Here is a 19,330-nt window from a genome sequence, read left to right as displayed (position 1 = left end):
ATTTTTGAGTGGGAAAAAAGATCACTGGTCAGAATAACACCAATTTTAAGTGAGGAATTTCAGAAGATTATGCCTGTGTTGACTGGCTCTCTTCCTTCAGTCACTGGAAACTGAAGTTCCTTTAAAAGTTGTTTGTAGCTGCTTGATATTCAGTTTTAATCCCTTCCACTCTAAAATGACATGCAGAAATGGAGAAAAGCAATACTTGCCTGCAGAGAGCACCTGGCTGCTTCATAGCTGGTAGAGTGAGAGTAAATAACCAACTGTATCAGTTTACATGAGTAATACATTTAGGAACTGCAATCAGTTTAGAAGTGTGTTTTCCTAGCACTGTGTCATAGCCCTTGGGAGCTGAGCTCTAAAGAAAGCTCTAACAATGTGTGTCAAAAGATATTTCTAACTCCAAAGGAAAAATCCAGTTCTCCTGATGCTGCAATCAGACCAGATACCCAGTCAGTCTTTTAAATAAGAGCTAGTCAACAGAGGTTTATATTTCTTTACTCTTACTGTAAAGTCAGTTCATACTTTAGCTAGAGAGGCATCAATCAAAAAAATCTGAGAACTGCTACTATATAGAAGACAATTTATTTTACTTATTCCCAAGAGATATTCTGTGGAGGTGAGAATAAGTCACCTCAAAATGAGACACAATAAGATACATAAGCTAATTTACACACAAAAAAGTGAACTTGAAAGTACATTGAAAAGAATATCAGTAAAATATCTAGATATACGAATGAAAAAAACTTCAGTTGTGGTAGTTAAAATAAATATGACTACAATTAGAAAGCATTTTATCCTTTTTGTACATTATTGCACATTCGTAGAAGATATATTTGTACTTGTTTTGTTAAATATTTTATGTTTGTTTTTGGTAAAAATAGCCTATGGATTTTGAGTAGCGTAAGTATTTTACAGTATCTTAATGCTTTTACTCCTAAGAAAGAGAGGAATGCCAAATTTTCATAGAATCTTATAGAAAAATAATCATGCCAGTGATCTGAATCACAGAATGAACATATTTAGTGGAAATCACAAAATCATAGAGTGGTTTGAGTTGGAAGGGACCTTAAAGATCATCAAGGTCCACCCAGCACTGGCAGGGTCACCTTCCACTAGACCAGGTTGCTCAAAGCCCCATCCTTCTTGAACACTGTCAGGGATGGAAAATCCACAGCTTCTCTGGGCAACCTGCTCCAGTGTCTCACCGCCCTCAAAGAAATTTCCTCCTGATATCTAATCTAAACCTACTCTCTTTCAGTGTGAATCCGTTCCCCGCTGCCCTGCCACTGCATGCTCTTGTATAAGTCTATCTCCATCTTTCTTGCAGGTTCTCTTCAGGTACTGGAAGACCACAATTCAGTCACCCCAAAGGCTACTCTTTTCCAGGCTGAACAGTCCCAACTCTCTCAGCCTTTCCGCATAGGAGAGGTGTTCCATCCCTCTAATCATCTTGATGGCCTCCTCTGGACCTACTCCAACAGGTCAATGTCCTGCTTGTGCTGGGGACCTCAGAGCTGGGTGCAACTCTGCAGGTGGGGTCTCACAAGAGCAGAACAGAGGAGCAGAATCCCCTCCTTCCCCTGCTGGCCATGCTGCTTTGGATACAGCCCAGGGCACATTTGGTTTTCTGGGATGCAAGTGCACTTTGCTGGCTCATGGCCAGACTCTGATTCACCCCAAGCCCTTCTCAGAAGGGCTGCTCTCAATCCATTCATGCCCCATCCTGTGTGGACACCAGAGGTTGTCCCAGTCCAGGTGCAGCACCTTGCACTTGGTCTTGTTAAATCTCATGAGATTTCCATTGACTCACTTATCAACCTTGTCCAGATTCTTCTGGATGGCATCCCATAATGGCATATCGAAATACTGGATATGAACCTAAGAAGTGAATTAGTCATGCTAGTGCAGTCTCCTTCTTAGTGGATGACCTTTTAAATTTATCCCTATTTCCATTTTCAGAACTAAGTCTTCCCTACTATTCTTCTGCTATTTGAGGTATTCAGTGATGATCAGTACCCAGGTAATGTGTTACTAACATACATATTAGAAAAAAGTGGCTGTTGGTGGAAGAGTGTTTTGTTTCAGTTCAGACAGAACACTCCTCTGGTCTCCCAAACGTGTGCATCATAGTGTCAAGTGCATCCAAGTAACAGCTACAAGTGACTGACAAAACTAGGATCTCCAAGACAAGAACAGCAAAGGGAAGACTGGTCACAACTTCTTTTCCAGGAAAAACTATGGTATGTGGTCAGTCACATCTTCCCAAGAATAACACATTTTACCAAGGAAGAAACTAAAATGGGGAAAAAAGGAACTATGGACTCATCAGCAAGCAGAGGTGTTCGAACAGACCTAGTGATCTATGCTGCTCCAAAGTCTGAAGAAATTTTCTGAGAAGTTTCTTTCTATAACCAGTCTTCTATAAAGTATCTCTTTCCTTTTCTGGTGTTATTGAATCACTCATGTTTCTGAACACAGGTCTTGTGGAAGATTCTGCCCCTCTGTCAGGTCAGACACTGAGTTGTAAATTACGTTTTCCTTCTGCACATAAGTAGTATAGGGTTCCACTTCCATTGTGTCATCCTAGCAAAACAAAACCAAAAACTGGTTTAGCTTGGCAAGACTGCAAATCTTTCATCTGGACGGAAGAAAATAACTGGGAAATAATGCTCTCACATTTATTCCTCTTCAACTAAAGAAAAAAACAAAACCCTCTATTTCTTTTTGTACCAAGCAACATGGACTGCTGTTTCTGTCAAAGATTTAGAGGGTGAAGCTGAGGTATTGTTTCATCTGCCTCCTTTCTCTTCCCTTCTACTCCACTATTGTTGGCCTGAAAAAAAAATTATTAGGGTCCAATTCTCTAGAAAAAGCAATAAATATGCTTGAGTCTTGACCTTGATTCATTCCTCTTCAGCCTGCAGTTTCAGTCTACAGACATGCTAATAACAAAAGTCCTGTGACATGACAGCAAGAATGCTGGTACTTAAACCATTATTTTACATTCATGCAACTGTGTCTGTTAGCAGCAATTGGGAGGGAGGGCAGCAGAACAGCAGGAATACTAATAACTAGAATTGACTAAGTAATTTCAGAAACTGAAGCATGTTTTTAAGTTGATGACAAGAATTGGAGTCTAGTGTATACTATGGGTACACAGATACAGTATAATTGTAACACATCTTGTCTGAGTAGAGATGTTTGGATTTGGCAGCAGAGAACACAGAGCTTACAAGTGAATTGCTCAGCTACACAGGAAGCTTCTAACAACATAGGAAATCAAGTAATATCTCCCAGTTTGCAGCTCAGCTCTCCTTCCATTTTTTTGATTGTTTGATTGTGGATTGACCATGCAAGATAAAGAGTGGCCTTCAAAACTCACACATTATCATTCTGGACACCAAAAGGGATACTCTTTTTCTCTTGTTGTCTGTTAATCTCGTAGCTTAATCTTCTTGTTCACTAATAGTTTTCTTAATATCCCCCAACCCATGCTATTGTCTACCTTCCCTGATTATTATTTGGAGAGCAGTTGTGGTCAGAGTATAACAAGAGAAATGTGACTCACTCCTTGTTAAAATTAAAGGGTGGAAGTAGCTGAGTGTTTGCTGTTGGAACACATCTCTAGTGTTTGCTCCAAGTCAAAGTTATAGCGAAGATAAGTTTCATTTTGACCTATAATGAGCTAAGAGTAAATATATCAGACATAGTAGTACCTGCTGAAAGCTTAGAGTAAAAATCTAATGTTCTCTCTTCACTGATCATGTTTCCAGGGCTACCAGAATCATCATAATTTGGTGATGATCTAATTTGTATCATTCTCCTTACCTGTTGGGAATGTATAGGAGCAACTTCAGGAGGCTTGGTTTTGTGGCATGGTCTGTGAAAAAGAAAACAAATATTAAAACATGTTTGGCTGGATCACAGCTTGGTTTCTTTGATCAAAAGCTTATGAAACATTTTTTTTTCTTGTCTTCAAGAGTGAAATCTTCTCATGTTACTCTCTCCTTGACTTTTGATCCTGAATTTATAGCACCCTATCTTTCTTAAGAGGTCTTTTCTCATGTTTGTGGGAGATTATACATAAAATGGAAACAGATTAGAACAAAATCCCTCTGTAAGGATATCCATTTTGCAGTTAGTGAAATTTTATTGAACTAATTTTTCACCTCTGAGGGAAGAGGCCTAAGAGAAAAACAGTTTGGAATAGGCAAATGAGGAACCTAGCTGAGGTTTTCAGTACAGCTGCTAATTCAGCCTTCCACTGCACAAATTGTTTCTGCAGAAAACAGAACTACTTTTTTTACTTCATAGGAAATCCTAAAGGGACTAGAACCCAGCTCCACTCAAGGAATTTTAAAATGAATACAGATACAATCTGTTGTCCCTTCTGTTCATATGGCAGGTTGGCATTGCTCAGTCCTCTGGCATTTATTGGAACTTATTAGAGAGAAGAACCAATGCTCTGATCTAACCAAAAGAGATACTGGCGGACTATCACAGTATCTGAAGAAGGTTTACTCTCACAGATTCCTATCAGAATGAAGTGTTCACCTTTAGGAGGCAATGCAATCAGGGTCCTTGGCCAACTTCTTCCCATTTGTATTTTACTCAGAGGCATTGCACTGTGTGCAATACACAGTGCACAGTGTCTGCAGTACAGAAATATTTGATGTAGTTAATTTGGTTATTCACAGCATCACAGACTGATGGAATCATGATTTCAAGACACAAAGAGTACTTTAAAATTTCTTCTAGCACTAGACAATTTTTCCTTAGTACCTTAGCATACATACATACCTATAACTGTGGAGCTTCAAATAGTAAATGACAGCCAGCAAGGTGATAATGATCAGAACACAAGTAATGATGCAGGCATACAGGAAAAAGTTGGTTTTCTCTAAACATAAAGAGACAGTCTCAGTTATATCTTCTTCTGAGTTTCTCTATTATTTCAGCAGCAGATTAAGGTTGCTTTAGTGTCTACATGCATCTTCAGCATGCTTGTAAAACAAATAGAATGTCCTTCAGCAGAAGGGAAAGTTAGAAATGAAACTTTGCTGAGAAACACAAATGGAGTCCGTGCCAGAGGCAAAAGTAGATTCCGCAAATCTCACAGTGGTTATTCATAATATATTTTCACTAAGCCACACCTGAGTTCCTCTCAAGGACTCAGCATTTCTCAGTAGTCGTATATATTCCCAAAAGCAACAGTAAAACCAAAGACCAGAACCCAAGGGTCATACAGTATCAGACATTCACAACTTGGAATGAGGGAATGTATTTTTTTCTGCTAGCCACTCAAGACTTGGCTCTCCATCTCTCTTACCATGACATTAAAACTTGTATTAAAAAAAAAAAAAAAATCCTAATATTCTCATTCTAAGTGATTATTTGAACATTAAGATCATGACTGCTTTCTGTTTCCAAAAGCATTTCCAATACCAAAAGAATACTTCCACATTTATATATATCCCTCTTAGGGAAGAAAGCATTAGGAAATAGTGTCCAGAACACAAACAAGCTGGTGATGTTTCTGGGCAAATGCAGATACTCTTGTCTTTATAGGACTTCACTGAAGGTTTCTGTGTCTTTTAGAGACTTTCCTTCTTAGAAGGAATAAGAGCTGACAGAGCTAAACAGGGGTTTGAGCACTGAGCATACAAAGGGATGCTCACCTGAGGGACAGCAGGCTATGGACTGGCTCCAGTTCCCAGCTGGGTGGGACACCACGCATCTGGTCACGTTGGTTACATTGGTGCTACACGCTGTGAACTTGCTGAGAACAGTCACTGTCCCGTTGTGGTGGCCTGTCTCCTCTGCAGAGAAGATGCTCTCCGGGACCCATGAGAGCTGTGCCGCTGGTTTCCCCGCGGCTGCCTCGCACACGGGGCTGCCCCGCTCATCACAGTACAGGCTCAGCCTCGGGGGGGCTGCAAAGCACCAGCAAGGGGAGATGCATGGAGTTAGTTTGGTACAGCTGCACTGGGCTATTCTCATTCTCCACCCAAAATGAACCCAAACTTAACCCAGTGAAAAGAAAGTAAGGTTGAGGGTGTTATCCCATCCCATCCCACTGCAGCAACATAAAGCCAAAACTCCAGAGATGAAGAACAGCTCTCTTTTTCCCTTTTGCACAATTCTCACCCATCCAGTTGAGCCTTATCACAGCCATTCATATCCTCTGTGTGTACTTGGGAAATTGCTTCACACCTGTCATGTCTAACTAGACAGTGGAAAAAGGGAAAAGCAGAAGGGAGAAGAGTTATGGGAAATAAGGAGAAAGGAGACACACAGATATTCCCAATGAAATGCATGAGTTTATCCCAGCAAGTCATAGAATCACAGAATGGCTTAGGTTGGAAGGGACCTCAAAGATCTCCTAGTTCCAGACACCCTGCCATGCAAAGGGACACTTTCCACAAGCCTGGGTTGCTTCAAGTCTCACCCAACCTGGCCTTTAGCACTGGGATGTCTACAGCTTCTCTGGGCAATCTGTTCCAGTGCCTCACTACCCTCACAATACCAAATATCTTCCTAATATCTAATCTAATCCTACTCTCTCCACTTTATAAAAAAACAAAAGCTCCACTTTTGCACATTCCTTACCCAGCACAGTCAGGTGGTACATCGTGAAGAAATTCCCATCTGTTGATGCCACTTCACAGCTGTAATTTCCCTCCTGGGCTAGTTCCACTTGCTGTATCTCAAGGGCAGCAGCCAGACCTGCTATGAATTTCCAGTCTATGTTGTCACTGCAGTTTGTTCTGTGTGTCATGTTTGTATCAGTCCTGTATACCAAGGTGCAAGGGCCTCCAGCCTTGGGGGTTATTGTCCATTTTACCATACTTATTTGTCCTTGGATAGGACAGTCGAGAACTGGGCTTTTACCTACAGTCACTAACACTGTGTTGTTCCCTGAGGAGAAAAAAGAGAACATGTGAAAAGGAGCCCAGGAGTTGTGGTCTGGACCTCACAGGGAAATGTCTGCAGCGCTACAAACAAGCGTGAGGCTGTGCTCATCTGCACATTGTCTGTCATCTCTTATTACAGCTGTGGATTATGAAGCCAGTGGCCTATCACAGCCAACCCTTGAAATACAAATTTCCCACTGAGCATTATCTTAGTGGATAAGACTGGATACTGGAGGAGGACCCTACTCCCCCCCATTGCCTTTAGCAGTTCCGCATCCAAAGTTTGTGCTTGTTTGGGCAAATACTCCAGTGGGTTACTCACAGAGCTTAAAATACAGAAATATGACAATTGCACCTGGCCACATGATAGTGGCTTTTCTTTGGAACTGTTCCTTCCAACAAAGTAAACAGCTTTTACTTCTGCATTCATATGAAATCCAACACTTGGATATCACATATCAAGGCAAACACAAAGGCCTTGTCTATACCTCTCAGGCATTACACAGGTGCATGTAACACTGGTGGAACTTTGTGTAGGAGGAAAGGATTTTGCCTCATGTCTCAGGATTTTATTATATGTGCATTAGTGTTGTCTACATGTACAAAGGCAGCCTCTCTTGTGAGGCCCTTGTGACACTGAGAGAAAAAGGGTCTGAGGTGCAGGTTGTTATCCGGTGTGAAGAGTAGGTGAGGGAATGGGACTTTTGTGTCCTCTGGCTTCTGCTGAAATTAAAAGCAAGCAATCCCAAGATTTCACAATGTATGTGAATGAAACTTTGCAATTAATGGGCTTATAGGAATAATACCCATAGCTATAGTCCAAACAAACCTCTGTTTACCACTTCACTCATTTCCTCCTTTTTTTTAGGCCTTTAAACTTTGGGGCAGTAACCACTGACCTCTCAATTCTCTGTGTCACTGGTGGAACACAAGTTGCTCTTTCCTTTGGCTGAGAAATGGTTTTAGTAGCAGTCTGAAAGCTGTGTCTGAGGAGAAAATCAGTGTACTACTTTCAAAACCTGCATTAATCTGGACAGACAGCTAAAGTTAGCCAATCTGATTGGTACTGACAAATAAGTTTTTCAAAAGTTATTCCAAATATATTAACCCCATCCCCAAACCTTACAAGCACTAAAATGCAGCAATTGAAAGTTCATCTGGAATATGCAATGAATTAGAAGATTCAATCTTTGCATGATTAGTCAATCCCTTGTCAGTCTTCCTCTGTGGTACAAGATCTGATTTTGTTGAGTTTCACTACCCCCTATCCAGATGTGAAATTATATTATTTCTGCTGTCCAGAATATTGTGAAGCCCAGTTCTTGAACATTCACAATGCTATAAGAAGTGATCTTAATGAGCATCAACTTGAAGTAACTAGTCGTATCATTACTATTAGCCTCTTTGAGAAAACTACAGGTGGTTTTACCATAATAATATTGTCTGAAATCTCATTATCTTCTTGAATGTAGGTGAATGAACCATTCCACCTCAACTACTTTTGGTTTTGTCTGTTTTCTTGGGAAATTATTTCTGACTTGCAAAATGAACACAGTTTACTGCATTTTAACTTCATATATAGTCCTTTAAATGTTTTTGCCTTTTCATTTTGAGCATTAAGTATTCTTTGAGTGAACACACTTCAGCTCTTAAGTGTTCTGTGATGCATTATTACTCTGGATGTGTTTTTAAATGACAAGTATTTTTCTCCTTAATGGCATTCCAAGAAAATGTGAGGTGTGTGTTTTAAACTGAGATGATTTTACCAGGAGCGGAACTGAAAGAAGCTTTTGTCTTGTGATAGTTTCTGGATGAGTTCAATGAGTGTCTCTGAAAATTGGACAACAAAGTATTTCCTCTCCTAGTATAATGCTGCTGAGAGCCTCAGAGCTCTGAGTCATGCAGAGTATGGCTGACCTCATCTGAAAATGACTAAGCAAATCCAAGCACTCAAACAGCCAGTGTGCTGGAGCTGGGTTTTTTTTATGGATAATGTTTGCAAATGTTGAGCAAGAATTGTGAAAAGTGTTGTGCATATTCAACTGCATACACTTTCATTTACATACTAAAGCAGCAACATTTTACTTGTCTTTCAACTCAGCATCTCCTAAGGAGCTCACTGCAATGTAAAAGTTCCCCAACATAAGGGGTTTTCATGCTTCAAGGCTGTAAAGAAAGAGGCAGTGAAAGTGGTGCTTTTTGCTATGCCTTTCTGTCATATTCTCCTCTGAATGAATCAGGTACCATTCACTTCAAATAAGAAACCACATCAGAAAGCTTAAAATTTGCTGAATCAAGTTTAAATACAATTTTAGGTTTACATAAAATTTGTAGAAGGCTTATGAAATCCCCTGTATCGTGTTATTAATTCAAAAGACTTTTAGTAAGAAAAGAACTTTCCCCAGATGGCACATTAATTAGTAAAAAAATCCTCTTGCTTATCCTATCACACAGCTCCCTGCTTTTGCAAAGAGGTCTTATTAATATAAAAGGTTAAACTGTCTTCACTTTACTGGCCTCTTTTATCACTAGAGTGCAGGTAAGCAGAAATAGTGTAAATATTATTTGTGAATTTTCTTCTTTGATTTGTTTTTTTTTTTTTTTTTTGTACATGCTGCTAGAAAAATGGTCTTTTGATTCTTTCTTACAAAAGAATGTGTCTGCCAAAAATCCTAGAAGGTTTGGTTAATTTGTGTGTCTGAAGTGACTTTACAGTGACTCACAAGCAAAGTAGGACTTGGCCTAGGTAATACTTGATGGGGAGCTTCCAAAACATGAAGAATAATCTCATCCATTTTCATAGAAATTTCTGATGAAATTTCTATTTCAAGCTAAAATGTAACCTCAGGAAAAGTCAAAACTTGATAGTTTTTACCACAGAGTTAGCTTTATTCAGAAGCAATCCAGAATGTATATTCCCAGAAGTTAATATCTAAATAACTATGGGATCCCCAAGCACAAAGGCAGTTCTTTAAATAGAAATTATCCTCATCCCTATCCTATCCTTCCTGGTCAGCCTTAGCATTTCCTCCAGTTTGAAGATGGTGCTAGGACCTCCTGTTGGAATGAAGTTGGACACATTCTGCCTTCTCTTTCTAATGAGCATACCAAAGGCCATCTAAGTATCTAAAAGTATATTTTATTAGGACATTAATCAACATGCCAGAAAGTGACACTTCTGCAGGGGACACAGAATTGCTGGCTTTACTCATGAAAGCAAAAGACATGAAAATAAACCTCCTCTGTTCCCTCTGCCCCTAAAGAACAGGTTCTTTCTCTCAGTCCTCTTTTCTACTCCACAAGCTTTTGCTGACTTGTCAGGTTGCACATTTCTTACATGATCACATGTGAGCCTATTTTCCCTCACTTCCATGACTTCTTGTGGGTCTGCTACAATCAAGTCCTTTTCCAACATCTCCTGATCAGTTTTCTTTGTCCTCCTGCCTGCCCCAGCCTGTGCTCTTGGATATGTACTCAGCAGTTCTGAGGGAAGACACAAGCTCCCCTTTTCTCTGGGAATTTCACTAAATTTAGAGGGTGTATGTCTATTCTGCAGGAGAACTAAACAAACAGAATTATTTCTTGTGGTTTAATCCCAGCTGGCAACAAAGCCCCACACAGCTGCTGGCTCGCCCTTGCAGACTCCCCCTACAGTGGCATGGGGAGAGAATCAGAAAGGTGAGAAAACTCACAGGTTAATAGGTAAATCCAAAGCTATGCATACAAGAAAAACAAAATATCCCAAGGGTAGGTAGGTGTTCAGCCATTCCCAGGAAAGCAGGACTGTATCATGCATAATGGTGGCTTGGGAAGACAAACATCATCACTCCAAGCATCCCTTCTTTGTTCTTCCCCCAGTTTTATGTGCTGAGCATGATGCCACATGGTCTGGAATATCCCTATGGCCAGCTGGGGTCAGCTGTCCTGGCTGTGCTCCCTCCCAGCTCTTTTGGACCCACAGTCCACTCACTGGTGATGTGAAAATCAGCAAAGGCCTTGGCTCTGTATAAGCACTGCTCAAAACATCCCTGTGATGTCAACACAATTTCCAGCACAAGTCCAGCTCCACAGTAGCCACTATGAAGAAAATTAACTCTAGCTCTGCCAAAAACCAGTCCAGAATTCCATTCTGATAAAGAGAAAAGGTTCAGTGCATCCAATGTTTTAATTCAGACCTCTCACCACATCACCGTTTTCTGGAATGGTCTTTTCATGCTGCAAAGTGGCTAAAAGTCATATGCAGCTGTTTCCTCTGTGATACTGGTTTATGACCAGTGTATTAAGGCAGGTATATGGCATCCACATCAGCATTTATCTACTCAAAGGACTTATCTACTCAAACCAGCACATTGCACGGCTACATCTTTCAAGGTGAAATCTCATCTTACAGCTGAGCTGAACTGACAGCTTGCTGTAGCTGAAAAAGGGGATAATTAATGCAGCAAAGGCCTCATCCTCTTCAGGCTTGCAGAGAACAAGTGATTTGAAGATGTGTGAGCTATCAAGCTCATCTTGGTGCAATTCAAACTGTAGGATGGTAATAAAATGTCAGCACTGTTAACTATTTCATTACACACAAGAGAGATTAAATGAAGGGTCACATATTTATTGTAAATAGCATCACATTTTCAGTCATGTTCTTCACAACTGAGTTGATTCTGGAAAATAGCAATCATTTTTTCTGTTAGCCAGAAAGAGCAGAGCTCAGGAAACCGGGAGGACTGTATACCACACTGATGTGGAAAACAGATGAGTCAAGTTCTGGGAGTTCTGTACAGCACCAGACTGAAACATTTTAATGCAAATCCATTGTGATCAGGTTTCACCTGGGAGACTCATCTGACAGTAGCAGGCCTTTAGACTGAGGTCCTCCAATTTGACTCCAGCCTCTGAAATCTAATTATGCCATCTGTCACTGTCTCTCTTTGACTGTTGCAGAAGATTCCAAGCCATGTCTGAGAAGGTTCTCAAGCTCTATTGCATTGAGTGAACATTCCAACACACTGACAGATTCCACTTTTATGTTTGAAAATGAACATATCCTCTCTCAGGAAAAAACTCAGTTGAGGAGTTCACATTTGTGTTTCAAAAATGTGCTGTTATTGTTGTCATGGTAAGATTACTGTATTTTGAAAAGACTGGGGGAAAGACTTTGCTCTGTTTTTTTCAGTGTAGCTTATGCAGTGTGACAGCTCTCATGAATAACTAGTTGCACCAGCTTCTTTGCAGTATCACTTATTTCGTCATTTCTCCTGTTTCTCAGAGACTTTCTCACACAAAAAGAAGAAAGGTTTTAAAAACAGGAACATTTGCTTGTAAAGCCACTAAACTTTTGAGGGGAATCACTGCAAAATCTGAGACAGCTATGCAGGTTGAAAGTGTTTTTGGTTGCTTTCAAACACGAAAGATTTCCAGCCTCTCTTACTCTTCATAGCAAGTTTTAAACCACAGTAGAACTTTTTATTGCCTCAATTTCCATGACAGCCTCTTGCAAAATTTAACTGTTAAAGAGGTTTTTTGCACTATAAAGAGACTTCTTTACTTTCTCTGACATATTTCTCAGACATCCTATTGATTATTTCTTACAGTAATAATTTACCAGAGCATTTTGATGCATTTTCTCTCTATGTCCCCTGCAGATATTAAACTTATGAAAAAATGATCATACCACAGCCAATGACTAACTGTATCTTGGAATGAATGTTGTATATGAGTCACAGCAAGTCATAATTAAAAAGGCAGCACCGGATGCTTGGAAGAGTTCAGATACAAGTCTGTGTTCTGCATCTGTTTTCCCCTTCTACTGCCACAGAGTTCCTGTGACACCCAGCAAGGCTAGTCTGGAATGAAATGAAAGACAAATAGAAGTGTTTTGTACTAGGGTAGGAATTGCTACTGTACTGACAGACTCTTATATAGTGTAGCTTTGTGACTGTGAAAACAGTCACAGCAGCACAGGATGGAGTGTAGGCTAAAAACCACCCCTGTGTTTCAGGTGAGAAGTAAGTAGATAGACTACTTTAAATTTCATTATAGAAACACATCAAATAGCTGACATAGCTCATATGACTCTGTTTCTTGATACCTAGATCACAGCTTTTTCAGCACGGATGTATCTTTAAAAGGACACCTTAAAAGACTTATACCTTTACTGCTAGTTTCACACTCACACTCTTTTATCCATACTTATTATTCCTTGAATAGATGTCCTATTCTCATTTCATTCTAGTTAGGCTTTTTCCTTATCTTCAGAAATTTCTTTCTTCCTCATACTGAAATTGTTACTTTTAACACATTTCTATCACCACTATCATGACACTTGCAGTACTTTTCTTGCCACCAATACTGTGTCACTCTTCCTTGCTATCTCCTGCAAGCTGAAATAATAACCTCATGCACTTTGTCATTGGTTTTACAATGTGAAGTGCTCATAGAATGGCTGGATTTTTTTTAGATTGCAAACTTCAACTTGACTTTATACGTTGCAGAGGGCTGAAAACACTGATAGACCTAAACAATGATCCTAAGGTTTCAGTCTTCCCATTCAAGGTGGAATATATCTTTGCAGTTGCCAGTTCCTAGTGTGTAATTTTTCTATGATCTTTCAATTCTCTTAAGCTTTCTCCAGTATCTTTTCAAGCAGTTTTTCAAGATAGTTGATATTGAAGGCAATGAAAAGATGCTAAAGCTCACTTAGGTAGAGATGTGTTTGATACAGTGTCCCCTTGAAAAAAATTAAGCTGAGAGAATAAAGGGACAACTCCATGATGGATAAAGAACAGGGTTAAGGAGAGAAAGAAATTGCAGTTAAATGGAGGTACCAGGTTAAAGGTAGCTTTTTGATAATATTTCTCAGCAGATGATTTTTGCCATAATTCCATTTAATTTTTTTACTAATGGCATTGGCTGTATCAGGAGTGTGTGAGGAAATTTGTTGAAAGCAGGAAGAACAGTCTTACTAGTGTAAAGAATTGATATGTCACACAAGACGAGCCAGTTGATGTTGATGAGTAGAATGTTAGATGTGTGCTGAAACTCACCAGCTAAAAATGTCATAATAATGAAAACAGGTAGTACAACAAATTTTGACTGAAAAGTAGAATACAGAACCACGCCTTAATCAGTATTAAAACCAGCTTTTCAATAAAATGGGTGCTTGTTTTGGTGCTCAAATTGTTTATGAAAGGTGTTTTCTAACACAAAGCCTGTAATTCAATTCAGTGAGACAGTGATTTATCCTCAGGTGTATAGATTATGTCTCAATATAAAATGACTGTAGAAAAAAAAGGATGGGTACACTCCTTAAATGAAGAAATTAGTTGGTGTTTAAATGATGTGTCAGAGTCACGCAGTTTAGAGAACAAACACTGTTGGCCAAATCCTCAGCTGATAGTAAATCATCACTGAACTTAGTAAACTGTCACATAGTACATCAGTCTGGTAAACTTTGAACTTTGCTACTTTTGAACTGTGCAAAGTAAGTAGATCTTCCTCCTTGCAGAATGTGAGCTGGAATGGATGAGGGCAAAAGGGATTTGCACTGGATGTCCAAGTGCCTTGGGTAGTATTGCTTTCAAAGTAGCACTGTGACACCACATGTAACAAAGTGCTTCCAGTTCTCAGTGTAGAAACAGATACAGATTATTTTATATTTTGTTCTGTGTTCTGAACTTGGCCTTTGGAGGAGAAAAAGTGAACTTTGTCCACTTGAGGAGAAAAATAAACCAAGCACTCTTCACTTATGCTTAAGCAGCACTTTCTAAACAGAAATAGATTGTCTGCAAACTGTGGGTTGTGTGTCTTCTTTTGCATATTTTTCAGAGAGTAGGTAAGAAAATGCTTTAAAAACATATTTTTGCCCTCACTTTTACATAGTTAAAATCTCAGTCATACCTTGTTTAGTGCTTGCCTTTCGCATTGCAGTTCTCATCCCAGCTTTGTCTTATTCAACACCAAGATAAAGCAGCATAAGAAAATCCTCTATGCTTTTTTTCTTATGAATGACTGCACCTCTAACTACAAAATATATCAGCTGTTTGTTTTAAGTAGCATGTACCTCTAGAAATGCACTCATAGTTAAAGAAAATCTCCTTGCTTTGTAAGTAATGAAGTGTATGGTCAATTTGGAAGACTGAACATCCTTCTTTCCATGGTTTTGAAAGCAGACAAGTTCAGTCACGAACGCACTCTGCGTTTGGACCACAACAAAGTAAAATGTCTCATAAGGATGTGTTTGGAAGATTGTACTGTGGCAATTTAGGTGTGTTCTAAGAAAATTTTTTGCTTTATTTAATGGTACAGAATTCTCTTTAAAGAATTTGGATGAGAAAAGCAGGCTGCTTAGATTCAGGTGTATCTATGGTAAAAGAAGTCAGAATGATTCCTGCACACAGTCCCAGAGGAGCACCAAAGAAATAGTGAAATGGAGACAAATGTAAGTCTACCATAACAGGGTTTTTTAGGCTATAATTTTTTGTATCTGGAGCAAGATTCCACCATAAGCTAGAATAGAAGGCAACAGAGACAGGTGCAGTGAAACATCACCTGAGAGAGTCAAAAGGCAATAAAACATTAGTACACTAGTGAAAAAGAATATACTGGTTTTATTAAGGAAAGAAACAAAATTAAAGCAGTAGCATTCAAGGAAGTTATGTATTCAGGCAAACTTGAACTGTAGCTAGGTTGCTCTGTAAATCAACTTTATTTTATTCACCTTGTAGTCTGGTATTCCAGCACAATGTCACCAACTTCAGTTTCTCACTATGGATAAAACTGAACAACCATAGGGAAATGCATCTCATTACTGATAATGGCTTTCTTGCAGCTTCCTGCAAAGAACTTGGACATATCCATTGTCACAGGATAAACTACAGAGGCAAGTCTTACCCAATCGAATGCTGCAAATGTTATTTCAATAAAAATTGATTTGTTGCATGGAATTCTCATGGAAGATCTTGCCTGTCCTTACCACTCTTCCTTGGAGTATACACAACCACTTGAAGTGTCATGTGTGCTTAGTTAAACTAGAGAAATCCTCAGAGCATTACCAAAAATATTGTAATCTTGAGTCTTTTTCACTGCTGCTACTGAGGATTGTCACAAAAGGATTTTTAGTAGAGATCATGCCCCAGCAGCTTCAGTAGCTTATGATCCAACTCTACCTGAAGGCAAATCTAGGTATGACAATTAGGAAGCAACCTCAGCTTTTTTTCTGACCTGCCCCATCTGCTGTGGTAAAAACTAACCCAGTCACACAAAACAACACATTAAGGAAATGTTAAGGAAAATGTCAATGGAGATAAAGTCAGGTTACATACAACAAATTTTCCATTACTTAATTTCTTTCAGAGTAGCTTGCTGTAGTCTTCAGAAGCGGGGACAGTTCCTTCTGAGCTTTGTGCAACACAGAAGACTAAAATTATCTGGACAGAATATTGCACATTGGATCAGTTTGACACATTTAGCCTGTGATCTCTGATGAAATGAAAACCTTGCCATTAGATCTTGCTCAGAAGAGTCACCCTAATACTGAAGGAAACAAGTTTAGGAGCAGTGCTAGCTAAAAGCTTCCCATCAAATGTAGGCTGTTTTTTATTGGGAGCGGGTTGGGGTAAGAGCTTTCAGGTGTGAAATTAGATTTTAATGGAACGTCTTTTCCTACATTCTTTGAAGGGCAATATAATTGGTTTACCAAGACACCAAGAAGTTAAAATCCAAATACCTTAGGGTGAAAACCCCCTGCTTTTTTGCACTGGGCTTTTTTCTTAATATTTCCAGCAAAGTGAATTTTTAAAAATAATTTTTGCCAGTAGGATTCCCCTTTGTCTCCCCATTTTTCTTCAACGGTCTGTGGTGTATCTACACTCCTTTACTTTTTGGGCAACTGTCTTCAAAAATGTGGACTGTCTCTGATGCTACCATAATTGATCTGCATGAACTTCAGCAGGTTCCTCAGTATTCTTTTGAGACAGTTCTTTACCTAGAGAATAGGAATCTTCTACCACCAGTGTGCTTGTTGTGAGGTTAGTGATCCAAAGTTTAATAATGTTCATGAAGTATTTAAATTTTTTCCAGTGGGTAGCACTGAGGTAACCATTTAGACTCCCTCATTAATACGCCAAATATGTTATAGATGGGTATTCCATCACTGTCAACAATGACAGCATCTGTTTTGCTTTTAAATATCACAAAGGAGATATTTTGATTTTCTGACCGAGTGGAATAAAGTAACTCATGTCCTTGTAGTTAAGTTCTATCTGTCCATAATAGGAATGGACACATGCATGTTACATATTATTCAGAGATGTCCGAAGTTTCACTTGGATCTCATGGACCTATCTACCTTCTTCCTCCTACACAGAAACAGTTTAAGTTTCTGGAAATGCTCCTCAAATCCTTAGTTCCATTATCAAATCCCTGGATTGCTGTGATGATTGATGGTGTCTGGAAGAACACAAGCTCTAAAAATGCAAATGAGTAGTATGTGGGAAACATGAACTGCTGTAGCTAAACTGCATTAGAACAAAGTCAACTACACTAAAAGACAGAAAATTTGGACTGCTATTGCCCTATGTACAAAAGCCTTTCCCATCTTGATACTGGCCATGCCTCTTAGAACAAAATTCCAGAAGCTGCTCCCCTCTATCAGCACATCAGAAACCTTCCACTTCTCCTCTGAAAGACACAAGAGACCCCTGCCCTGCCCTATTTCTAAGTGCCTGTAGCCTCTCTTCAGCAGAAACTACACATCCAAAAACTTCAAGTTCCCAAACACTTTCCCAGGCATATTTTTAGTGTGTCAAAAGGCTCAGTTTCTTAGATGATGTGGATTTGGAGGTCTCAGTAAAAAGGCTATTTGTGACAAACCATGTTCCCAGCTAAAGGTCACTACATAGTTGCCTACATGGAAGTCACAGGGAAAATACCTGGCAGCCTTGTGACCACTAAGAAAAGAGGATCAGGAGTGGGTACTGGGAAAACATATCTTAATTGTGCTTCATAATTTTCAGCATTTAATAAAAGCCACAGAATTATTTATAGCTTTTATAAAAGAAAGGAGCTGTGCGCATTTCTCATTCTTACACCTCAATGGCCAATTGGTCCCAGTTACACTCACCTGCTAATCTCATGACCATGGTGATGGCGAGCAGCACAAAAACATACACAGGCTTCCCAGCAAACTTCATGTTGGTTCCTCCTTTCATGGTTCAGGCAGCTCCATCACTCCATCCATCCCTCCACCAACTTAACTGTGGAAATAGGGAGCATTTCTTGCCTGCCAGTACATCCTCAGCAGTCAGTGTCAGCGTTTCCTCTCCCCCTTTCCCATGCCTCTCCTTTAGCTGTGCATGCCCCTGATCGACTGGCTCCTCAAAGCTGGAGAGGTTCCTCCTTCTGACTTTTCAGAGCACTTTTAGAGCTTCCTGTGCTGAGAACCCAGGCAAACACCGAGGAAACAGGCTGAGCAATTGTGCCTTCCGTTCATTGGCTCTCCTCAGGAGGCTGATGAGTGAAGATAAACCCTGCAGCAGAGTTCAGAGAGATTAAAAGCAGAGAAGATTATTCAATGCTCAGTTTAATATCAAAAAGGAAATCTTAGTCTTGGGAAACTAGAGAGAAACTTATTCCTCATGTTTCTCGCTATTTTTACTTCTGCTACTTCTTTATCACGTCTTCGGCACAACCTCCAAGAAAATTCTTCTGCATGTCTTCCTCAAAATAAAAAGCAATCTTAAAGCTTCTCTGTAAGTGACATTTTCTATTATTTCTCTCTTAAGTACCTACTTAGCACATGGAATTCTACACTTCTCATATATATATATACAAACTTGTAAGTTCAGGCCTTGTGAGCTCTTAAATAAGTTGTACCCTTACTCCATCCCCACCCCTGCCAGCTAAAAAATTACAAATACAAATCTCATTTTTTGCAGGATCTGAAAAAATTGTGAATATGGGACAGTTTCCAGAAAATTGCAGCATGTCTCTTTCTGGAAGGCTGAAACAAGAAAACAGTAAATATTTCCAAAATGAAACACTGATACTTCACATTTAAATGATGCTTTTGTTTAGAAACTGATCTAATTTGAAGGGGGCAGAAATCTTTACAAAAGACAAAATATTGAGCAATTAATTTATTTTTTTTTTGACATCTGAAATTACATTTTTTTCTCTGGACAACAAAACCAAAAAAATTCCACTATTATTTGCCCTTAATTTAGTGCAGGCTTCCCATGGGGTCACAGCCTCCTCTCACACATCCACCTGCTCCAGCGTGGGGCTGCAGGTGGATCTCTGCCCCACTGTGGACCCCCTTGGGCTGTGGGGGCACAGCTGCCTCATCATGGTCTGCACCACAGGCTGCAGGGGAATCGCTGCTCCAGCCCCTGGGGCACCTCCTGCCCCTCCTTCTCCAG

The 19,330-nt window shown here is 39.6% G+C and overlaps 1 protein-coding gene across 1 annotated transcript; it reads right to left on the bottom strand.

Annotated features, from left to right (window-relative positions):
* Positions 1-501: 501 nt before the first annotated feature.
* On the bottom strand, positions 502-18,392 carry CD200R1 (CD200 receptor 1). The gene is made up of 6 exons (XM_058829499.1): positions 18,034-18,392; positions 6,613-6,921; positions 5,682-5,936; positions 4,804-4,903; positions 3,832-3,883; positions 502-2,586 (listed from the first exon to the last, which is right to left on the bottom strand). Exons 1-6 carry the CDS (start codon positions 18,119-18,121, stop codon positions 2,464-2,466), a joined length of 927 nt encoding a protein of 308 aa, XP_058685482.1. The 5' UTR covers positions 18,122-18,392; the 3' UTR covers positions 502-2,463.
* Between the last annotated feature and the right edge of the window lie 938 nt (positions 18,393-19,330).

The sequence above is a fragment of the Poecile atricapillus genome, chromosome 1, assembly GCF_030490865.1.
Source record: "Poecile atricapillus isolate bPoeAtr1 chromosome 1, bPoeAtr1.hap1, whole genome shotgun sequence".
Lineage (NCBI taxonomy): Eukaryota > Metazoa > Chordata > Aves > Passeriformes > Paridae > Poecile > Poecile atricapillus.
The sequence above is the reverse complement of the archived record's forward strand: the minus strand, read 5'-3'. Positions and strand labels throughout refer to the sequence as shown.

Excerpts from the sequence above, each read along its gene's own strand:
- CD200R1 (XM_058829499.1), bottom strand. The coding sequence starts at position 18,121 with ATGAAAGGAGGAACCAACATGAAGTTTGCTGGGAAGCCTGTGTATGTT. Across the intron at positions 3,884-4,803 it reads TTGAAGCTCCACAGTTATAG|ACCATGCCACAAAACCAAGC; the intron begins GTATGTATGTAT and ends TCTTTTTCACAG. Across the intron at positions 2,587-3,831 it reads CTCCTATACATTCCCAACAG|GATGACACAATGGAAGTGGA; the intron begins GTAAGGAGAATG and ends TTGTTTTGCTAG.